Below are 25,240 nucleotides of genomic sequence, written 5' to 3' on the forward strand. Positions count from 1 at the left end.
CAAAAATACATTTCTCAGAACTAGTTTAGTTTATTTACATTGGAGTGTAGGTTTAGTACAGTTAGTTTTAATTTATTATGTTAGATTAATAAACACAGCTAGTTGTGAAAATTACAGCAGCAAGAAAGATAGTGTAAGCAGAATGACATCACAGATTTGTTTCATGACTAAACGGGTTACTATTACAGTATAATTTCATGTAATTTTGTAAAATACCTTTAACCTTAATAAATCAGAATGGTGAGTTCCTCTGCTGCAATCAGAGCCTGTATTGTACGTCGAAGAATCGAATAAAACACGTATGCTGCAGGATCGTAATGAAAGAGTTCCCAACTAATCATATCTCACACATATTTTACAGGCATCATGTCAAGTGACGGTTTAGGCCCGTAGAAACCTTGGACTTCCGAGGGGCGTGGGCAGGTATCTTTCTGTCCCAATATGACTTCGGACTTCTGATAAGAAATGATAAGCCACCTACTTTTTCCTTTAGAACTTCCCTATCTCTGAAATTATAATCGTCCGTACATCAAAGCAGGCCGTACAAATTCTGAGAGTTTGGTTTGCATTCCAGTCACTGATTCTTCGTACAGCAACTGATACAAACAGCAGCTTACTTGAACACAACAATACTCATCTAAACGTTCCGATACATGAATTGCCTTTAATGAATTGTTTAAATCAGTCTTGCCAGACACATTGTGATGGACCAAATGACATTCCACGGGGAGGATCCGCCACGAATATTTTTTTCAAAGTGTGATTTAAAAAAATTCCTTGCATACCAGTAAGAGTATAGATGGTCATCATAATAGACTTGAATCGAATTTCGATTTAGATCTAAATATATTTTCTTTAACCTTTTGATTATCACGCCCATTCTGCAAGGTAATGTTAGTACCAGGCTGATTGTCAGGAAAACGTGATTTCATATAATTACTTTCAAAATGTTCCCAGTTTAAGTGCTAATTGGCCTAGACACACCAAATAGGGTAAGCAGGATAGGACAAAGATTCAGAAAATGTGTGACAGGCACATTGACTGATCCGTTAACTCAGGAGAGGGAGAAGCAAAGAAAATAGCTTCTATGGTTCTTATTTGGTCTTACCTTTCAATGCCATATTAATTGGCCATCATGCTCTACTATTACTAGTAATGATTTTCAGCGGGCAGCCCAGGGGAAATTTCAATTTCCCCGGCGTTACGAAAATCCCCGGGGCCGTATCTCCTATTCTTCTCATTGTGATTCCCAATATCCTGAAGTCATCACTGTATAACAGGTGTTATCAGACGACATACAAAATATCGATCTATATGCTTCAGGGTTTTGTGTCTAATTTGAAATTTACACACAGTAATATGGATGTGAAATCAAGATAGCGTACAACAGACAAAGTCTTTAAAATATTTTAGGGAAGAATCTAAGGGCATTTTGTGGACGGAGTCTTGCGGATCCACTAACTCATCAGGATCCCTAGTTCCAGCAAAGTACGGTCATACCTATTTCTGCGTTTCACCTATAGATTTAAATGTGGGTAATTTAATGCCCAGATTAAGTACAAAAATATTTTGAACGTTCTTCAAACCATGTGCTAATGCTCTGAGCGCCCCCCCCCCCTGTAAAGACAGCAGTTGTTGGAAGATAGGAATGTGCACTGCATATTCATCATGAAGCTGGAGCAATGGCAACACCTCGTCACTAAGATAACTTCACTAATCATGTTAGTTTATGTTCACATTTCATGTATGATTTTTCCAAGTCATGACACAAAAAACTTCCCTATCTTATCAAAGAATCATTTCCAGCTTAAGCAACACTCCACATACTGAGGGTGGTACGTTTCATCGAGCTTTCAGTATGTCGACCTCGTACGTAATTGGAACACAACCAAACGCGCCAGACTACATTAAATGTTTGCAGTTTGCTACAATTTCGGAATCTATGTTCCTGAGCTCATCGAAGACGTAGAGCTTTATGCGCCGCAGTGAAATCCGGGCGTCGTTCTTGGTATTTGAGTAAGAGTTTATTGTATGAAGTTGCTTTTGCAATGTTCTTTCGGAAATTGGTAGGAATTGTCCTATATTCCCGAACTGTAGTAACTCCTATGAGGTTTGAATACTATTTTCGTTGATCAGACATGAACCTGATCGGCAGACTCTCTAGGTTAGAATCTTTTGCAACAACAGTTCTGACGCCGTTTTGCGACTACACACGTGTTCAACTCCTTGTAGACACGCTTGACAGTGTGTTTGATACACAAACACCAGGCATCTTCATTTTATGTATGCCTATGAGGATGCCCAGACACAATGCTCCCTTCGTGCATTCGTGTCATATCTTTGCTTCACACTATCTTTACGAGCTGTTTTGATTTGTTTTTCAGTTTAGCGTCCCTTTCAACAGCGAGACTATACGAGGATCTACAGCTTAACGTGGAATTCGAACCACATGAGCTCCTGTCGGGAATTGAACCCGGGTCTTCCTACGACCTGTTTCCAAACAAACTGGTATACTTAATCCAGTTTAATTAAGAATTATCATGCGTCAGCGATGAGGGCCATTTAGTCACGGTTTACCATTGAGACGCCGTCTATAACAATAGAAACGGACAAAGGTTAGTTCTTGAAATTTTAGCTGTTCTCGCATTGTGTGCTTATGAACGGAACACTAATAATACAATAATGAATGATCAGAAATTTCTTGTGTTCTAAGACATAACGAAAGTTCTGTACCCATCAGCATCTTTAGGAAGAGGGACTAAGTTCCTTCGAACATGTATTCAACATAATTTAATATCACTAGAACCCATTAGTTGTGAGTTTGCACCTCTGCTTTGTAGATACTGTCTAGCTTACTTTCTACATTTCTGACATAGGCCTACTTCACTAAGTTGTTCACAACAATTCAAAAAAGTGGAGGGTGAACTTACAAGTTAGCGAAGGGCCTAAGTATTTTCGGAGTCCATTATTTTTGTTATTAGTGTGTACACGAAAGTAAGATTTTTTTTTTTGATTGGTAGAGATAACAAATTTTTTTTTGCAATCGACTTGGTTTAAAATTATAATAGAATATTTTTTTTACATATATATATATATATATATATATATATATATATATATATATATATATATATATATACCTATTCTAGCTTTCTGTTTTTATTTGTTTTTGACATTAATATAAATAAGAAATTTAGTGGAAATCCCCATTAAATAAACATTAGTCGGAAACTGCTACTTTCAATTATACTAAAATTGAACTTACCACATTGGCTGGCAACTTGTGCCCTGGCAAATACTTTACATTTTCATGTGTTTCATTGATTATTTCTGTTAGTTTTTTACCATTAATAATTTCTTCGTACACATACATGGTAACATGTTCATCAAAATGAGGAAACGCTGTAACATTTCTTCCCACTATTTTGGCAATGGCGGAACCCCTACATTGAAAGAAAACATGTTAGAAACAGCTATAAGTATGGAATTGTTAGTAGCAAGCGAAAGCAAAATGAAATTATATATTCAAAAATAATTACGTCGCAGAAGGAATTCAGACTAACAAAATGCTATGATCTTAAAGAAATAAACTAATTAAATTTATAATAGTAACAAATGCTTCGACACAAAACATTTATATGCATATTACAATATTTACAGGATGATGGTATTGCAACTGTAAAGCTCTTTTACTCATTATAAAACTAATTTATTAAAGAGAAAATGTTAATTTAACGATCTACAATTAAGCTTTACACTAACGGATACCAAAAATGCAACTAAAATGACTATGAAAAGATTTGTGCAAATGAACATAGTGGAAGGAAACTAGAAAACCAATCAAGTGTTACTGACCACTACAAACTCACATGGCCGAGGATCGAATCAGAACATTTCACAAAAGATTTCGTGCTCCCGTGTTGAGCCAACGTGCCTACATTAAAATGGCAGTATTTGGTTTGAACTTTATATGAGAGGAGAGTAGAAGAATAGATGAACTTTACTCCCCAAGAACACAAACTTCACAAACACGTTTATTGTTAGTCGGATTACGTACTAAATTCAATCTTATTTTATTCTAACGATGTTATTCACCGAAGTACTACAACTTGCACATACAGAGAACGAAAAGAACTAGGGTCAATATATAAGAAAAGATTCAATGATGGTTGCTTGGCCATTTTTAATTTTTAATATATATATATATACTATTATCACATAAATTGGCAGCACAAAGCTTATTTTTAAAAATTGTCATCTCAGTCCATTTACAATGTCGGTCATTATTATTGAGCAGTTCGTGCCGATTAGTGACTTTGCAGACAGCCTAAGCCTGTATATCTTAGGACTGGGTTATTCAAAAACATTGCAACAAACTCCATTTTCTCCAGCACTTTCTCTTCTTTAATTTTCTCCCTTAACACGAAAAGCCTCAATTCAATCTTAAAATCAAACTACAGTACCAACATAGATTAAGTGCTTAATACAATTATTATTATTTAATTTGCAATTTTGTAATTCTTCAAAGTTTTAAGTATGATATCTCTGGTGGGACACGGAATAAAAATTCACTATCCCTTACATTTGATCTATAAAAATGAGAAGAATCATGTTTGTGACAGCATCACAGGAAAACAACTAAACCAAGGGAAATGAATTTTTGGATATAGTTATAACCTCAAACTGAGTTATTATGTTAATTTGATTTAAATGCGATCCTAAGGAGAGGAGTCAAAATACATGCGAATAATTGGATACTTTACGGTCCTGTCAAGTCTGGAATATTAAATTCTATATATAAACTTCTCATTGAAGTAAGTAGACACGTGCCTAAGAGCTTTTGAAAATTTAAGCTTTAAGGGAAGGAGGTACATTCTTTATAATTCTATAACAAAATAATGAAAAGAAAATTCAACCATCATTCATCATACTTCTCCACTTGTTTTATATATTTATGTGTAGGCTTTTACTATACTTTAACAAAGGTGAAGTTTCCCATATTTATTAAGAATAACAACCACTAATCTTTGTACCCTAATCGGATGATTAGTTTCTAGCTCATGGTAACCAACCCAAATATTTCAAATAGTAAACAATGTGTGCAATAATTACGTGCAAGATATCTACAATTTGTACCGACAACTTTTGAGCCTGCTTGCTTCTTTGTTTGTTGAATTTTAGCGTCCCTTTATGAGACGTGGACCTACAGTTTAAAGTGAAACCCGATCTACCGTAATGCAATCAAATATTTTAATGCTCTTCCACTGGGAATCGAATTTGGGACACGGTAGCCACTGCATTTTGAGTTAGTGTATGTAGATGATGATCATGTTGATTTTATTGTTTTCTCGAAGCTCATCATTTTGTGTCTGGCAGTCAATGACAGGAGACTTAGTTGCTAGAATCATAACATGGCTGGGATGTTAATCATCATTTGAATAACCTGTCGACAGTGAAGATTTCTTTCACACAAAGTTAGGGGTTTCTTATAGGTTTCCAGCTTCTTTGTTTTAACCTGCTGTGGATTCAAATGAGACATTTTTGAATTGCTGTATTTCGTTTACTTGCACATGAAAAGTCAGTTTTTGTACTAATGACACAATAGACATTCTACAACCATATGAAATCAGTTAATGACAGAGAGAACATCCTGTTAGCAGCCGCTCTGACTTTTGGACCCACGTTCTCCATCACCTGTTCGAAGTAGTTTGCAATGAATTGACATCGGGCTCGTTTCTCCAAACATGATATATTTTTGGTTTATATGGTGGTTGGAATATTTTGCTTTTAAATGAGTCCAGAATTTCTTAATGGGATGGATTTTAGTGGGTTGCGCTGTTTGCGCAAAAACTTCACTTCCTCCCGGCCCAGCAGCCACTGCGTCCCTATGGATAGTAGGAAGAAACTAAATCAGGCCAAGAGATGTAATCACCAGTAGGATAGTTTTCTTTGATAGATGGGATAAATTTCTTTAGAATGCATTCATTTTGATATATATTTTGATTAATTGTACCCATAGATTGCTTACGAAAATATGGTCGAGAATGATCTTTTCTACTTATTGTCATCGAGATGAGTAGTTTCTGTGGAAATTTAGTTTTGAATTTAAATTTTACGGATTCAGGAACAAGAATGTGACCAGATTCAAAGTACGACATGTCTCCACTAAAATCATACCCATTCATATCATCATCCATTATTACGTCCCTATCATCATTAGAGCCACGAAACTCGTCCCTGGCAATTTTGTTCAGAATGACTTTTTGTTTCTTTTTTTGTTTCACACCTGCATATGGAGCATCCTTTTTTGTCTTCCTTTTGATCTCCAGTTTCAGTAGCCACTTCCTCACATCATCACGACTCACTTTTAATGCAAGTGCAGGACTTGAAATAGTATATTCATCACTAGCGTCCATCAGTGACTCACTATTCTCTTTGATTTGTTTTCGTCATAATCATTTTTCTTTCATCCCCTTCTCTTTTTTTCATTGAAATCCCATCTTTGAACCCTTTTAATGTTTTGTACACAGTTACACGACTCAATCCTTCTTTTTGAAAGTGCTTCACAACTTCAACGTCAGAGTCCCAGATTTCTCGGCACGAAATCTCGAACATGAGTCCGATTGACTTCAGCTTTCGACGGCTGCATATTTTCCACTGACTGTCTCAGCTGACACTGCCTGTAATCGCATAACAGAGGGTGTAATGTATGAAACAGTGCAAATAGCGGTTTGGTCGGATGTGTGTGTCATGAATAACACGTGTTATAAATAGTCTCTCATTTAAATCCACAGCAAGTTAATACTGCATACTAATTTACAAATAATAACAGTAACAATATTAACCCTTTAAAAAATACGTTAAATACACTGAGTGCACACTGAATTACGACTAGGAATGCGCACGAGACGAAACATGTCTAAAATCTCGACTCGACTCGAATTCGAGTCGAGACACACTTTGTAAAATTTGAGACGAGTCGAGACAAAAGTATTTCTCGTCTCGAGACTGCTCTGCTCGTAAAAATCTCGATTCGACTCGAATGTCTCGAAAACCTTTCTATAATTTTTATTATTATTTTGAAGAAAGTATCCACTCAGAAACAGCCTTGAAACCAATTCCAGCATTTATTACTTTAGAAATGTACAGAACACATAAACTTAATAGTTAATCTTTTGAGATCAAGATTTAATTTTCAGCTCAATTCAGTTAATTAAAACTAATAATTAATGTCGTAATATTTGATTGTGCTTCAAATATAATAATAATAATAATAATAATAATAATAATAATAATAATAATAATAATAATAATAATAATAATAATAATAATTGATTATCTAGTTTGTACAAATTCAGTTAGAAATTCTAGACCTAAATGAAATCCGCGAGTTTTTTAAACACCCTGTATATCTTCATTACTAATCGTATTACAATCCAAGTTGGGAAATCTATAATATAGGACATGTAATATTTTTTAATACGTCTTGTGCAGGTACCTGGCACTGGGATCTCAAGTAAATTAAAATAAACCTCTATAAAGGAAAATTTCGGCAACAATATGTGGATCAAAATTTTGAAATTCATGTTCATATTTCATTTTTATATTTGAAAATAAAAAATCCTGCCTCCATACCTAGCAATTTGGCAGTTGCTTCAATGAAATTTGGTAGAAATTGTAGTCCTAAAAAGTAATTATATTTGGGTACCATTGGTATGCAGACCTTACACTGGAGCCCACCAGGGGTGACCAGATTGCTAACATATTTTTCTGAAAAAATTGTCGATTTTCCCCGAATTTCTCCAAAATTATGGATCGTAAGACATATCATTGTGTGGTGTCATTCTAATCATTACAAATGTTACTAACCATGAATCTAAGGTAATTAGGGTAGTAGTCGAAGCTTCCTAAGTGAAAAGGGTGGACCATTTATCTTGATACTGACTTGTAGCTTTTAAGCTGATAGATCCGAAACACTGAAGTTTCGCACCATGCAAATGCCAAAAGGAGGACATTGTCAAGTCTAGATGTTAAACGAAACGTCATTACTACAATTGTTATGCAGTGATACAAACTAAGAACGCTACAATATCACAAACATCAAATAACAACTAAATTTTGGAGAGTTCTACAACAGTAATAACGCAGGTGATACTCACGGGGTAACGCACATCCAAAGCATCTTGCAAGCAAAAGATATAGATGGATGAATCGAGTTGCGGTATGAGACATAGTGCGCCTGCTAGAGGGTGTGAAAATAAGTTACAGCGGCTGAGCGCCATAAAAAAAAGGATGCGCCTGATAGAGGATGTGAAAATGTGTGTATGTGCAAAGTTATAGCAGCTGAGTGCCATAAGAAATGGAGGGGGTCAAAGTTAGTGCGAGAAGGGCTACTATATGCTGTTATTGAAATACATGAAATAAACTGTTGAATCATGAAAATAGTGAAAGATAGGCAATGCAAACGGTGACAGTTTCACATATTGGCAAAAGAAGAATGGGCAGAATAGATCAGGAACCTCTGCCGCCATCTTGAAATTAGCCATTTTGAAATCTGCTATTTTTTGAAGTGGAAAAGTGGTCATGTGATACATCAATTAGGACCAGCATGTTGTCAAAAAGTCAATTATGAACTTTAGTGATAGTTATCTGTATTATTTGGAAGATTTAGGATCATCTTTATAGTATGTTGAAAGTTTGGATTATCACGAAAACACATGTAAGTTAAACATAATTACAAGCCAAGAAAACTAACAGAGAAATTTGATGATAATAATAATAATGTAATAATATAGAACTTGGAATTCAATTGTGTCTTTTTTTTTCAAAGGACTGTATTTCAAAAAAGTGTTTAGATAAGTATAATATCCAATTATGCAGATGGTTTTCAATAGACCTAAAGACTGTAATTTCCTTGTCTGCACTTTGATATTTCAAACCATTCCGGGGATATGAAAAAATTGTTGACAATTTTAATGTTTAAAATGGCATATTTGTGGGAACTTTTAAAACCCTTTCTAATTTTTAATTCTGTGGTAGTACAACAGTACTTTTTAATAGATGTGCCCACAACAAGTTTTTGGAATTACATAATCTGAAACAGTGTTGCAAACTTTAGTAGTACATTATTTACCGTATCTCCAGAATGCCTTGAGATATCAAGTTGCTCTAAACGACCTTATGATCTTCACGTTTATAGAAAGTCATCTATGCAATTGGATGATGTACTTATCTAAGCAGTTTTTCGAAAAAAAGTCAAATTTTCAATCCCTTGTATCTTCGTTCGTATTGATTCGAAATCTGTCATATCATGATCATAGTATTGGACATCAAAGTGTTTTGGATTTCATTCTCCCATTCGTCTCACTTGTGTTATTACTGCTATACAAGCCGCCAAAACTTTGTTTGTAATACAGCGTTTTTAGTTCGCAACACAGAATAACAAATAATGTTGTAGAGAAATTTTCGTTTAATATGTAGATTTAAAATATGCATTAACTTGACGTAGTGCAATTGAAACGTATCTTTATATTGAGTTATCAACACTGTTATCCTGCTAGTATCACAGAGTGTGTCAAATAATGTTCTGTCGATATTTACATGGCGCAGAATTTGAACGTTTTTTGACAATTAGTTTAAAACACAAAATTTGAACGTTTTTTGTCAGTTAGTTTAAAACACAGAATTTGAACGTTTTTTGTCAATTAATTTAAAAGTTACAAGGGATTATATACACGGAGTGCTCACTGAATTGCGACCACTTACCTAATATTTTGTAGGCCTACCTTTTACTCAGAGGACGGCCTGGCATGGATTCTAATAGTTGCTGATATGTTTTCACGGGAATCTGACACCATATATTTCTGATGATATCCCATAATGATCCCACAGATGCGGTGCAGGAGTCATGGTGCTAAGAGTTCGTTCCACAACATTCTATAAATGTTCTATAGGATTAAGATCCGGCGAGTTAGGTGGTCAATTTACATGCTGCAGCTCCGTGAAATGTTCCTTAAGCCAAGCCAGTACAGTCCTGGCTTGGTGACACTGGATTGTCGTCCTGGAAAATGGCGTCTTCGTGTGTGAGAAGTGTGCATTGTAGGGTGTACGTAATCCTATAACACCTGCAGGTACACAATGGATGTCTCACTGTGGTTCATGCACACCAACGGTTCCAGTCTATGCCAACAGAAGCATCCCCAAACCATACAATTGCCCCCACCTACCTGTACGGTACGCACCATGCACGAGGGGCCCATAACTTCGTGCTGTTGGCGCCACACATGCACACGCCTGTCCGAGAGAAGTAGCACAAACCGTGATTTATTAGACCAACATACCAATTTCCAATCATTCACTGTCTAACTAGCGTCTTTCTGTGCCCAAGTGCGACGAAGTCGGCGGTGAAGAGTGGGTAGTCTGCTGTGGAGCTTCAAGTGTGCCAGTGTACGCCGTATAGTTGCGTGAGATATGGATGTTGTGCATCCACCATTGCATTGGTCACGTAATTCCAGGACACTGATGGTTCATTTGGCTGTTACGAGCTATTTGACGTTACGCTTGCCCGACGTTTCGAATTTCTGTACGCGCCTGCAGTTCCATCTCTTAGGAATCCGTTACTCCATTTTCTTCCTACCCATTGTACATCTCCACGACATAGGAATGGGCACATCCGACAAGCAATTACAAGTATCGGCGGGGGTTATTGCTATTGCTCGGGTACCCACGATCATGCCCTATTGTAAAGATCGATGTTGATCTTTACATAAAATAAAAGTTGTATCACTAAATCCCAAAGTATGATGTAGTATGGTCAAATTGTTCAAAGGGGTGTAGCACTTTTCACTTTCTCTGCGTGATAGTCGTGCAAAGAACATCGAACCTTAAATTCGGAACGTCAAAACACTCCCAATTTATGACTTAATTCGCAGCATTCAAAGCATGGAAATACAGAAAAGTCATTAAAAGTAAAAACAAATTGTTGTAAATAGACTCAAAAGAGCATTCCAATGGTGCTCTATGTGCTGCATGTTTTAACTGAGAGCAAATAAATTTTTGCCCTAGAACATATGACTAAGGCGACACGTGTTATATTCATCACAACAGAGCTTGCGGATGTTTCTGCTACTCTAGTGGGAAAGAGAGATTACCGAACGGTCAATAGGAAACAAATGCCACTTTACAATTCTTAGTCAGTGTTACTCTCATTTGTAAACGTTTCAAACGTGAATTCTCCCACAATATTGCGTACACTCTTCAAATAACCTTTCTGTGACAAGAATTAAGGGGGCTTTTACACGATATGCTATTTTACGGATGTCGCCATTTACCAATAAAAATTTCACCACTAGACCAGCGGAAATGGAGCGACACATCTATGTTTCTCCCAGTGTAGCTTCCTGTCATTGATTTCTTAGCACAATTTGAAATTGAGGGTATTCATAACGTTCATTAACGCTAAATATAATTTTGTTTGAGAATTTCTGTGTCTAAGGGTAATATTTTTGTGAACGCGATTTCTCCTAATGTATTGAGCGAAATTTCAAAACAATCATATTTTCATAACTAGTATCAAATATGCTTTCAAATGATATGCTATTTACGAAAAATGAAGGTTTCGCCATTAGACCGCAGAAAGTGGGGGGGCAATGCAGCTGAATTTGCCAAATTATTCGTCCTCCTCAAAACTAAAGTTGACGTGTTTCGGATTTTTTCAAACAAACCCCTCTATTACGAGATACAGGGGGTGGCAAATTTTAAATGCACCACACTGTATACACACACATATTATATACAGGGTGTTTCAAAACAACACCGACAATGTTTGGGAGGTGATTCCTCACATCAAGATAAGACAAAATGTATAGACCAACTTGGGAGCACAAATGCTTCCTTTCGGAGTTATAGGCTGCCAGAAACCTGAAAAAATAAACTTTAAAGGTCCATAGCTCCAATGCTACGGGACCTATTGTAGTCGGGTCAAGACTTCACTTAGGAACTACTACGTGCTCTATCCAAATATCCAAGTTTCAGCATCCTAAGGTACTTCCGCAACAATTTTTATAGAGGTAGTTGGTGAGTACTTTAAATGATATACCCGTAGCCAAATTCCCTCTATAAAAATTGTTGTGTGAGTACTTTAGGATGCTGAAACGTGTATTTTTGGATAGTGCGCATATTAGTTCTTAAGTGAAGTCTTGACCCGACTACGATAGGTCCCATAGTTTTGGAGCTACGGACCTTTAAACTTCATTTTTATCGTGTTTTCGTCAGCCTATAATTCCGAAAGGAAGCATCGGTGCACCTAGGTTGGTCTATACTCTTCGTCTTTCTTGGTGTCAGGAATCACTTCCCAAACGTTGTCGGTGTTTTCACACACCCTGTATATATAAAGAAATTGTATACAAATAAAAAAAACACTTTTCTCCAAAAAATTTTGCAACCTTTACTTAAAAAATATTTCCTTAAAAAAATAATGAATACATGCAACAGGAATAAGTTTTAGAACAGTCAATTGAAACAGTAGATACTACTCACAAAGCAGCTCAAGATCATTAGGTAGTTCAAACGTTCCCTGAAGTATGAATAAGTAACTTATGCCATACATTCTCAAAGAATAGGCCAATTATACGGAGGGACGGTACATTTCTCACAATGTGGACGGCCAACGGTGCTATATTAAGAAGGGTTAGATCAGAGGTACCGATGCGCAGTCACACGTCAAATCGTCAAAAGTACGCCAATACGACTATATCCCTAATGCGCCAAACGAGGATTAAGAGCGTGTAGCTCACCGACTTTTAATTCGTTCCAATTCATTTGCCAGTATAAGAGCGCTTCAGGTGAAGAATATAGCTATAGAGATCGGAGAATAAAGAATGTATCAAAGTATCCGCTAACAAGGCGGTGTACTCTGCTGTTGTTATCAGCACGTTCGGTTCCCACAATTCCGACGTATTTCAGGACGCAGGAAACAACCAATCTGTGTACATGTTTGCCGATAATGCAAATAAACAGTACCATCGCTTCCTGTATTTTTTTGGACAAGCCACTTTCACTGGATCAGTCTTTCCTCTTCCTCCTTGGGTTTACTGACATTCCGGAACATTAAAAGTAAACTGCACTCTAAAAAACGCTTTGTTTTCAGTAAACTCCTAGATCATGTATACAGAATAATGTTCACTTCGGTACTTCAGTGTACCACACACACACACACACACAATGGCATTTAACATCAGCTGCATATAAAATAAAGCTTTAATGTTGTCAAGTCAAAAGATAACAGATGACCTTCATTGAATAATAAGTAATGCATCCTTTATTGAAAAATAAGATTCCATAAAAAAAAAAAAAAAAAAAAAGACACATTAACAACTCTTACTGTACCTTTGATATTCTTGCTGCAAGTAAGGCTCTATTCGTAATTTATAGGATCTTGATGTTAATTCCCGATAAGAACACACAAGATCAAAGTCGTGAGATATTCATTATTTTACATCACACGAAAGAAGTTTATATTCTTTTTAACATGATTCTAAAGTAGGTTACAGTCTCATTTACATAGACATGGAAACTGTTCCTTTATCTCAGTAAGTGTAGACTAAGAAGAAACCTGTGTTTCTTTTGAGGTATCAACACACTGGATGTTAACCGCATCGAGCCAGAAATACTTTAATTCATTAGCACTTTGTAAGGTAAAACATGGAAGTAGCTGCAAAAATGAAATTCTAAACTTCGATCAAATGGCAGTATGGTATTCTAATAGCCTCGCTACACGACTACATTATTTTCTCGGTAATATTTTTGTAGTATTAATAAATCAGATGTGAAAAGTCAGGAACTAATAAAACACGCATAAGCTTAAAGAAATTCAAGCTCCTAAACCTGAACAACTGATTACGAAACCCTTATAGAAATTTTTCATATTATATATATATATATATATATATATATATATATATATATATATATATATATATATATATATATATATATATATATATTCTGTCTGTTGAACGGAAGCAGAATGAAGAAAGATACAAAATGCAGCATTTCGTATGATTTTTAAATCAATTTGACTTTTACACCCTAATTCTTGCGATATGCTGTGTAACATAAGAAGCTACTTTTCAACTAGAGAGATAGCATCCTCGACTTGCGTGCAGAAGACCCGGTTTCCGTCCCTGATGGAAGCACGTGTAGTTTGGATTGTACGTTAATTCAGTAGGCAAAAGAAATGTTAAATCCAAACGAAGTAAAAACAGGACAAAGATGAAAACAAAAGGGTAACTTAAATTCTTTATCAGACATTTATAAAGAGTCGAATAAAGAGTGAGGTTGATCATGAATCTGTGATTATTTCTTCATTCAAGATTTGTCACTATGTTTGTTGTTTTGAAGGTAATATAATATTTGCCGTTGCGTGAGTACGCATTGGTTATGTATTTGTCTTTCAGTGGAGTTAAGAAAGCTACAGGAATTGAGTTTTAATTGCAATTCAAACAAATTAATATTGCAATTGCGTATTTCTTGAAATATCGTAGCATATGCTTCAGTATTTACTGTCTTTCATTTTCTAAGAGTAATAACATACATTTAATGGCATGTGTGGAATTAAAAACAGGTTGTTCATTAATCACCACTTCCAATATAGCTTCTCAAAACAAGCCTCAGTATTCATTACTATGATTAATATTATTCTATCTATTTATTTGTTTTGCAAATTTCAGGGTTCATAGTGGTCTGGTCTCTTCTAAATAGTTGAAAAGTGACCAAAATCTCATCAAAAAGTAACTTTAAACCTTGATGCCAAACTTGGCACGAATTGAATTTTACACTTTTATCAAGCAGAATAGGTCCAGCTTGATCATACTTTAAATACGTAATGTTTTAACGGTGTTAAGATTAAGGATTATTTTATTTAAGTTTGCCAGCTATTAAAAAATTAGATTACTTGTATTTAGAGATTCATTATTAGTTACATACTTCGCACGGTTTTGTATTTCAACTTTGATCTGGATGGGGTAAGGCCAAATTTCTAAATTTTTATGTCCAATACTACAAAATTAAAGTAATGTAATTAATACATAGCATCTAGATTTCCATTAACTGGTAATAAAATTTTGTCTTGTATAATTGGCTTGTTACAACTTTGTCTTGGTACCACATGATTGGTAAGTATAGGTATGGCTTCTACCAATATTCCGCATACAATGAAAGGTAAACTGTAAACAGGTAATATATGTTATTCTCGTTTAACACAATACGATCAAAGCAAATAATGTGGATTATTTTTATACCCTTATTATGAACTTTAAAAAAAATTACAAATGTTAACTTAAAATGCAGTTGCATAAAAAATTAAATAAAAAGCGGTAACAAGAACGTATGCTAACATAACGTATGCTAGAAAACTGCCAATGCAAAACATAGATTGAACTAAAAATTATTCCCCCCCCCCTCCAAAAAAAAGTTTTAAAAAAAGTGACTCGCTATGAGCCCTGAAATTTGATATGAAATAATCTGATCACACAACTTTCCAGACAGAATTTTTAAAGATGTTCATGAGCAAGGAATCATTTTTTTTTTTTTTTTTTGTACAAAGGGCTAGTACCTACTTGCGTTGCTCTTGTCAATTTACTTAATAAAATATGAAATACGATATACAGTATTTTAACTGAAAAAGATAGTATCCTATTAATTATACAACCTTTCGTCAAAGAAAGTGTTAGCAACAACCCAGAAAAACTAACATTGATATACAAATATTCAGGTTATGTCTTGTCCACCCACTTTTAACGTCTAATCGCTGCCACTGGTGGACAGAAAAAGAAAGTACTTATGCATTATATAGTTTAACAGTATTTAATAGAATGCAACACTTACATTTATAGAGACTTTTTCTTATATATAAAAAAAAAATCTAAAGGTACCGTAACAAGAATCCAACATGTCTCTGCATGTGCTCGTACTACACATTAACAAAGCAACGCACCCTGTTTACGACATCCAAATTTGGGGAATACTGTGTTCAATTTTTGAAAGAATAATTACATTCCCAAATATGGACAAAATTACTAGTATTAGTAAATTAATTTTATCAGCAACGTGAGAAAATTATGAAAATCTAGTCGCTTCATTTTTTTCAGTTTTTTCCATATAAGTTGCCAAAGAATTAATAGAATTTTTCAATTATCTTTCCACGTCATAATATCAAACCAGCTAACAATCATTTTGTCCCAGGTATTCATCGGATTTTTGTCACTGATATCAACTATTTTAAAATAATTCATCTATGTAATTCTTTATCAATATAATAAAATTGTAGTTCTTGAAAATTACACAATTTTTAATTCTTGAAGTTATTGTCTTAACATTCATTGGTAAATATATCTTCTTATTAATGTTGTTAGCTTCCACACGTTTTGAATTTATCAAACCAATTGATGTGTTCACAGGATCTTCACAGTCAGACCAATTGGTTGATAGCTCCAACCACAGCTACAATTGGTTGATTTGGAAGATACATCACTTTCAGTACGAAGGCTACATAAAACATGGATCTACAGATTAACGTGGAATTCGACTTGCATAAGTTCCCCAAATCGTACCCGGGCCTTTCGAATTGAAGTCACGTATACTAGTCAACCATGTAGACTGCTTATTTACGTTTGTTTGAAATTGCTATGTAACTATATGCAGTATTTTTCTCTTTTTCGGGGAGGAGAGGACGAAGAGTAATATCTGTATGTTCCTCTATTCCAATAAATTTTATGAAACTTGTTTCAAGGAACCATCTCTTTCAATGCATATTTATAAGAGTGTCTGCGTGTATATTTTTAATGTAATGATATCATATGTATATCTCCGAGACGTTTATCTCTGTCATAGATATGTTGGTTGTAGTTCCATGTTCCTTTCCTGTGTACAGTCACCATATTTGTTTTTATACAGTTTATCTTCAAACTACTTAATCGTTCTATAACTCAGTTGGATGACTTTCATGTCATATATATAGGATGGGATGGACCGTATTTCTTGATACGCCTTTATAACTTCTAAACCAATAGAATAAGTCTAAGAGTAATTTTATTATGTTCGTGATGACTGATTTCGGAATGAACACAAATCAAGCTACACGGGACTGAAAATTTGACTTTTTTTTTCAAAAGCCTTTAATTCGAAACAGTGCTTAGGTAAATACTTCATCCAATTGTATACATGATTTTCAATAGATGTGAATATTATGTCGTTTACATGAACCTGTTATTTCAAACTATTCTGGAATTGTTAAAGATAATAATTAGTTCGCGATATTGTTTAAAATTACCTAATTCTAAGAACTTGCTGTAGTAAAAATTATTGTTGGAATGTAATAGACGTAAAGTAAATCAAAAATTCTTTTTCCAAGTTCCCACAGATATGCATTGTATCAAATTTTACCATTTTTCCGTATCTTCCGAATGCTTTGAGATATCAAATTGCAATAAACGGAATTATAATCTTGATGTTTATTGAAAACCATCTACTTAATTGAAAATGTTATTTACTAAACAACTTTTCGAAATAAAGTCCTTTGAAAAAGTCAAATTTTCAATTCCTTGTAACTCCGTCTCCACTTGTTCGAAATACATAATAGGGGTATAATGACCGTAGCATTTGATACAAGGTATTTTGGATGTCAATTACTGCGCCGTTATTACTGTTACAGAACCCTCGAGAATTGGATTATTTTTTCATGTTGTGGTATTTCAAGTTTTCGTTTTATGTAGATTGAGTAGCTGGGGCTCCGCCCCCAGGCCCCGGAGTTTGCTCGGCCTACGGCCTCGCATTTCTTATCTATCGACCTTTGCATCAACATTGAAGTTCGCAAACTTGTTCCTCATATTTCCTGAATTTGTTTATCCGGGTGCTTCGCCCCTACACCCTGTCTTTGCTCGGCCTACGGCCTCCCATCCCTTGAACCCACAATTCTATCGTTCCTTTTCCTATTTTCAACTATCTAAAAGATAAGATTTTGTATCCCAAGAAAACGCCCATTTAAACAGCATGGGAAATTTTTCATCCCCCTTTAGACCCTTAAAAAATTAAAAATATTTACTTTTGGCAATTTTCCTGTGGGTTAGCCCTGGAAGGCTACAATCATGCCAAATTTCATCATTCTAATACTGCCGGAAGTACCTAAACATTTTGGGGTGTAGAAGACGTCCCATATAAATAACATGGGAAAGATTGTTTAGTTCCCCATAAAACCATTCTACGATTGGAATTATTTTATTTCTGATGATTCACTTAGGTAACGCTAACAAAAACGTATAAGCATACCGAATTTCAAATTTTTATTCCAATTCTAAGTACCTAAAACATGAGAATATAGGTCAAAAAAGGCCCATTTAAATAACATGGGAAATTCATCCCCTCTTTAGACCCCCTAAAAATTAAAAATATTGACTTTTGGGAATTTTCCTGTCGGTTTGTCCCGAAAAGCTCCAATCATGTCAAATTTAATCATTGTAGTTCTACAGGAAGTGCTGAATAATTCGGGGTTGTAAAAGGTGTCCCATATAAATAACATGGGAAAGATTTTTCAGTTCCCTATAAAACCACACTAAAGTTGATTTTTTTTTATTTTTACTGATTTACTTAGGTAGTACTAACGAAAACGTACATGCGTACCGTATTTCAAGTTTTTATTCCAATTCTAAGTACCTAAATCATGAGATTATAGGTTTTAAAAAAGGTCCATTTAAATAACATGGGGAAATTCTTCATCCCCTCTTTAGACCTAAAAATTAAAAATATTGACTTTTCGTAATTTTCCTGTCGGTTAATTTCGGAAAGATACAATCATGCCAAATTTAATCACTGTAACCCTACAGGAAGTGCTCAATAATTTATGTCAGCTCATATAGTTTTATATATAATTAATATTTGAAGTATGTAACAGCCTGACGTAGTTCCATTTAAAAAAAAATACAACTTTATGCTGGATTGGCAACACTGTTATCGTTGTGGTATTGAGGAGTCTGTCTAACTTTTTTTTTCGTTTTTGTTCATTAGTAAAAGTTAAAATGTGTATCAAGATAAATGATCCACCCTGTATATATATATATACGGAAAAGTTGCCTATATTGCGTTAGTTCTTTAATAGCACCATTAGCATTTTTACAAACCTATTAAAGTTGGTGTTATTTACGCTTAATTTCGGGAATCTACGACCACCCAAAGGACTGCTTGGGATTAGGCAGTCACAGGTCAAAGATACTGGCGTCGTTAGGGGAATCCAGCGAAGCTGTTGAATCGGGAAGCATGTCGGGATCTGACTTCCAGGCGCGAGGCGAAGGAAACAGTCTAAGCGCATCTGTCTTCAAAGTACAGCGGAGGCAGAGTTTAGAACTGGAGCTTCACACAGACAGGTTGCTTTGATAGCTTCTGCCGTACTTTAGAACGCGAGACCCATAACGCCAGAGGACAAATATTTTGTTGTTGACAGATCTAAGGTAAGAAGAGGAAGAGATAAACTGGGTGAGAAGATCCAGAAAGAACAGGCTCACCAAAGCCGGGCGATTACAAGAATCTACTTTGACGGAAAAAAATTATGCAACTCTTGTGCAAGAAAAAATTAACGGCAAACTACGAAGACGAGAGGTTACAGAAAAGCATATCACAATTCTATCGGAGCCCGGTTCAGAATACTTGGGTCATGCCACACCTAAGTCAGGCACTAGCAAGGATATTGCCGACTCTATATTGGAGCTTTTAGAGAAGAACCAGTATGACGTGTAGTCTTGAGGCAGTCGGAAGCGATGGTGAAGCCACGAACACAGGATGGGATAACAGCGTGATAAGTCAGATACAAAGATCCCTAGGAAAGAAACTGCAGCATCTCATATGCCTTCTTCATACCAGAGTTGCCATTTCGACACCTGGTTACCGAATTGGATGGTGGGACGACCGGACCCAACGCATTTCCGGCCCCATCGGAAAGAAATTAAAGGATTGTGAACGTTCACCGATCGTCTCCTTTACACCCATTCCTGTTAAATGGGTGTCTGAAATGGAAAAACCAGATGGTTTAAGCAGCGACCATAATTATCTCTTTGAAATTTGTAAGGCTGTTGCTACAGGAATGTGTATTACCGATCTAGCAAACAGAAAACCAGGACCATTATCACATTCACGATGGCTTACATTGGCCTGCAGAATGCTTCGCCACTACATCAGTATTGATAAACCTAGTTCAAGTTTGTGTCTACTTTGCCAGTACATTGTTAAAGTATACGCTCCCGTCTGGTTTTCAAAACGGCGAAATCCTTTGTGCGAAATGGGCGCCATACATTAGCACAGTTAAGCTATCACGTTTTCTGCCAGAAAATCTACAACACATAGTTCATTCTGTTCTACAAACAAACGGATAGGCCTACTACGCTCATAATGAAAACCTGCTGATAGCAGATGAAAATCCGCATATTCGAACGTTAGGCTGGAGAAGGCCGAGATCAAGCCGCCCACGTGACTTCATTGTTCCGAAATTAAACTTTACAGCTGAAAATTACTACGACATGATTAATTGGCCTAAATGTCTAACAGAGCCGCCAATCACACGAAACATAACGGATCAGCAGCTTGAAGAAAACATCCGAACTTCAGCTACTCTAACAACAACATTCCCTTGCCACAGTCAAGCTGTGGAACGCACAGTGAAGCTGGTGTCCGAGGCAGTGTCGAAAAAGTGCGGCCAGACAGCAAGAGATATCTACGTTAGAGCCAAACTGAATTCTAGAACAAGAATACCCCGCTTCGAGACCAAGAAGAACTACGTGACCTAAGGTCAAATGTCAACATATGCCTAATGGGTGGGTGAGCGAAACACGATGTGCAACCACCCTCCCCGTGGTGAGTTCTGGGTTATTTTGCGTACAGAGCAAAATAAGCGAAGAGTTGCACAAAAAAAAACGTGTTATATCAAGGGATATGCCTATAATTATCGTTAACGTGGCATTCCAAACAAAATCTGGACATTAATTCCAACAACTGAGCTAATATGGCTGTACTTTGACTCAAACATTTTAAAATTATTTACCGGCATTGCTACAAGTTTCTTTCAATAAAATAATTGTATTATAGCCATCAGGTAACTCTAAAAACGACCACAAGTAGCTTTTCTGTCATTGGTGGTGTGCGTGTTGCCTAGCAAAACACTTAAAAACTAAGTCCGTTGGGGCAGGGTGAGGGGTTGTCCAAAAAAAAATTAAAAAATAAGTAAGGTCGGTGCCACTAATGGCACCTTTTCCGCACTAGCCGTCATCGAATTTCCAACAAAAGTGCAAAACGCTCTACCCTAATGAAGATATACCCAAAGAGCTCCACCAGATGTCTCTTCAGTGGCGCACGGTGACCAAGCAGTGACTACAACATTGTCGGGAACGTCGATCGTTTTATCGACTTCTCTTCAAACTCTCTTCACTTTGCGACATCGAGACCAACGTATTCGTGACTTACAGAGCCAACTAGCTCTCTACATACCCATATCAACCCTAGTACTCACCGGTTAAGAAAGTACGGAGTCACTGAAGATGGTCTTTGAATTGGTACTATAATATTCACCCTCCAAAATATAGGTTAATGCAGTGAAAACAATGATCCAAATGGTTTTTACAAGAGAAGGTGGAGAGAGGATGTGACCTGTCAAAATAATTGAAAATGACCGTGTTGAATCCATAGATGTGGTCGCTGAGGTGTATAATGACACTCCTGATGCTGTTAAGTCCAAACTTAATTAGTAAATTTTTACACCATATATTTTGAAATCTTGTAGGATAAGTGCATTTGCCGTGCGAAGACCGGCTGGTTTATATATGTATATATCGCGTTGTGAGGGAGAAGTTGGAGTTGCAAATTTAACAAAAATCGCTGAAACTATTTTATTGTAACAACTACTGTAAGCGGACTTCTCCTCCGATCTGTCTCAAGTTCAGGGGGCCACAACTAGATACTCATACAAAATCATTCTAAAAATTTGGTGTAAATCGATTCAAAAAGGGACGAAGAAAAAGCCCAGAAAACACATTGATAGCCACACATACAAAAAATAAATAAATAAATAAATAAAACATTCTGTATATTTCACTCGATCGGTTTCAAAATTTGTAGGGCGAAACAACTTTAAATATGTAGGGACTTGAAAGGCTACCCACCTAATTTGGTGTAACTCGGCTGAATAAGAGCTGAGAAAAAGCCCAAAAAAGTGGCGAAAAGCCCTTCAAAAATTCTCCATTGTCAGAAACTATCCTTTCAAATCAGCCATCTCGCTCCCATTAGTTAGGTATGAAACTAGTTGTATAACATAAGTAGTATCAAAAAACATAACATTTCCATTGTACAAATTACGGATTTTACCTCCGCCTATACCCTTGGCCGAAAGTTTATATAAGTGAAAAACAAGTGAGCAAACTTAATACTATATCTCTGAAACGGATAATGAACTTTTCACTACCTTTCTTCACTCTGAACAAAAAATGTTATTTACAAAATTTGCATAAAATTAACCATAAATGAGTTACAGACGGAAAAAGATATCAGTATCTATTCTGGAGACCATCTTGAAATTATGACGTCATACAGCCCGTCTGCAATGGAATCAGGCAAAACACCTTATAGGAAATAATTCTATGATTCATTACAAATATATCGCACGTAGTCAAAAATACTTCATTCAAAATCCCCTCATGTGGAACATACTGTATTAATATATGTCCTTGCTATTGAATGAAAACACAACTATATCTCGGAAATATATCAAAAAAATTATAATGAACTTTTCTCTTCCTTTTTTCATTCTGAACAAAAAATGTTACGTACAAAATTTGTATAGAGTTAACCATAAACGAGGTACAAACGAAAAAAGATATTAGTATCTATTCTAGCGGCCATCTTGAAATTATGACGTCAAACAGCGTCTGCAATGGAATCAGGCAAAACACCTGGTAGCACATGATTATATGATTTATTACAAATAAATCGCAATTAGTATCAATATTTCTTCATTTAAAATCTCACGGACTAGGAAATAGTTTCTATAAAAGGCAATACCGAGGGACGATAAACTAAGACAATTCATTTTCTTTTGAACCAGGCCTTTCTGTACGCACAGCAGCCTGAGAGCGATGAATAGCTAACGTGGTTTGGTAGTGCACGGAGCTATACTTTAATTCCTGTGCCACGTTGGGATGGTGGATTCTCCTGGCCTCCCAGTCGAATTTTACGAAACATATAAGGTGACAGTTTCGCTGGTAACGACTGATTGGTTGTGATCTTTTCTATATTGTTGCTATCTGACTAGTTAGTAATGTCCTTAAACCTTGTTCTTTATTCTCGCCGCATATTATTTGTCGCATAAATACCCCTGTCCATAGTAACAACGCAAAACTTATTTTTACTTTTCCGCTTACCTTCGTATTTACCATCCACATAATACTACATTTTTAGGTCTAAGTCCAATGATTAAGCTTCTGCATTTTAAGTGACTATAGTATTTGCCCGACTATTTTCCTTGTCCTATAAGGCATATGAAGTATGCTTGTGCGGTAAATCTAAACCAAGGGACTGAATTTTACAATATGTTGCTATTGTTTTATTACCATTAAGAAAGCAAGAAAGAAAAACAGCTGTTTCTGAAGTTATAAAACTTTCCATTCACGATACTTAATGGACAAAACCAGTTATCACGCAAACAACTAATACAAGAGTAGCAAAAAATAGTTTTCTTTATACGGAAGTTTCAGTCTCGATACACAATGCAAAGTCAAAGTAAAGACAGGAAATCGCAGACAGAATAATAATTAACTAGGCTTTAAAGGTCAGAAAACGGCCTAAGAACTTGATTTAAGACTTCAAAAGTAAACTGAAATAATGTTAAAAAGAAATATTCCAATATTAATGAAAATCTCCTTGTTTTCATTTTATTTCTGTGAAACAGACTGATTATTGCAATTGCTGCGATTAAGAATACGGTATAAAAAATTAATGTATGTGTTACTATTTCCAAACCGACACCACATTCCTCTGTTCACTAGAAACATAAGCACATCCCTCTCACGAGCATGATGAGTTTACAGCGTTTATTATGTTTATTATTCGATACCTACGCTATACGAGACTTGGATCTACAATTGATATTGATTACGGTCCGCTTTATTTATTATATGCAGTAACAATAACAAAACCACACATGAATAATTGCTTGATATGATAGTAAAATCGCCCACCGAATCATGGAAGATTTGAAACTACTGCTTCGATTTTCCATGTATGAAATCAAGAGTAACCATAAACATGAACAATCAGAAAACTTTAGTGCTGAATAAGCGAATTACAGTTAGAGAGCTAGGATTTCACATGTAAGTTAAAACCATATACAATCTGACATTTGCGTATTATTTGCAGAGCTTCTACTTATGATACTCATATTCACCGACTTTCCAAAGGCAATGACTAACTTTCCTATTACGTAAAATTCGCTTCATCACTTCAAGGTTACGTCCAATATTCAATGGATGAGAAAGCAAACAAGTTACACAGTTCAAGGTCCAGAATGCTAGGAATCTTTTGTCATTATTATTACTATTTATTCCAAAATTTCCAGATCTTTTAGCAAAAACCAAAACTCTCCACACATCAGTTCAGGATAAACGAAACTGTGTATATACTGTATTTGAAACTCGAAGCAAAAGTCTTCAACATATCAAATCAGGATTATACACAGCGTCAACGTCTAAATAAATTTTTGAACGACTGGAGTTTGACATTCCTACTGAAACTACATGGGTGAGGACCTACTGTTTAAGGTAGATTCCAATCGATCTTACGAATCCGGGATAATGCACACAGACAGTACAACCTCTGTCCAGAAAGTTCGGTGAATGATATACTGCTCACGGTCGTAAGAATGCGCCACCGCCGTATCACGCATCGACGGGTCAAGATAAGTCTGAACAAGTTCCCGAGCGGCTGTGCTGTGAGTGTGCTTGTGTGTAAACAGCACATTGTAGAGTGAAGGCAGTGTTCGTAGTTTCAGGGAAATTTTCCTAATCTAGGGAAATTTCATAGGTAAATTTAGCAAAAAGGGAAAAAGAGAAATTTTTGACAAAACATGAAAAAACCAGGGAAATTCTCGTGTTGACTGATTGACCAATATAAATGCTTAAATTTTTGTTTGTTCTTCAGAAACAAACCAACACAA

General features: G+C 35.7%; 1 protein-coding gene across 3 annotated transcripts in view; it reads right to left on the reverse strand.

Annotated features, from left to right (window-relative positions):
• Positions 1 to 25,240, reverse strand: part of Gpdh1 (Glycerol-3-phosphate dehydrogenase 1) — a 168,748-nt gene that overhangs the window by 91,381 nt on the left and 52,127 nt on the right. For all 3 annotated transcript variants that reach the window (XM_081749107.1, XM_081749109.1, XM_081749108.1), the window contains exon 2: positions 3,266 to 3,443. In XM_081749107.1, the coding sequence (XP_081605233.1) occupies positions 3,266 to 3,443 (178 nt within the window). The remainder of the gene's footprint in view (positions 1 to 3,265; positions 3,444 to 25,240) is intronic.

Source organism: Thermobia domestica, chromosome 2 (assembly GCF_964235325.1).
Source record: "Thermobia domestica chromosome 2, izTheDome1.hap1.1, whole genome shotgun sequence".
Taxonomy (NCBI): Eukaryota; Metazoa; Arthropoda; class Insecta; order Zygentoma; family Lepismatidae; genus Thermobia; species Thermobia domestica.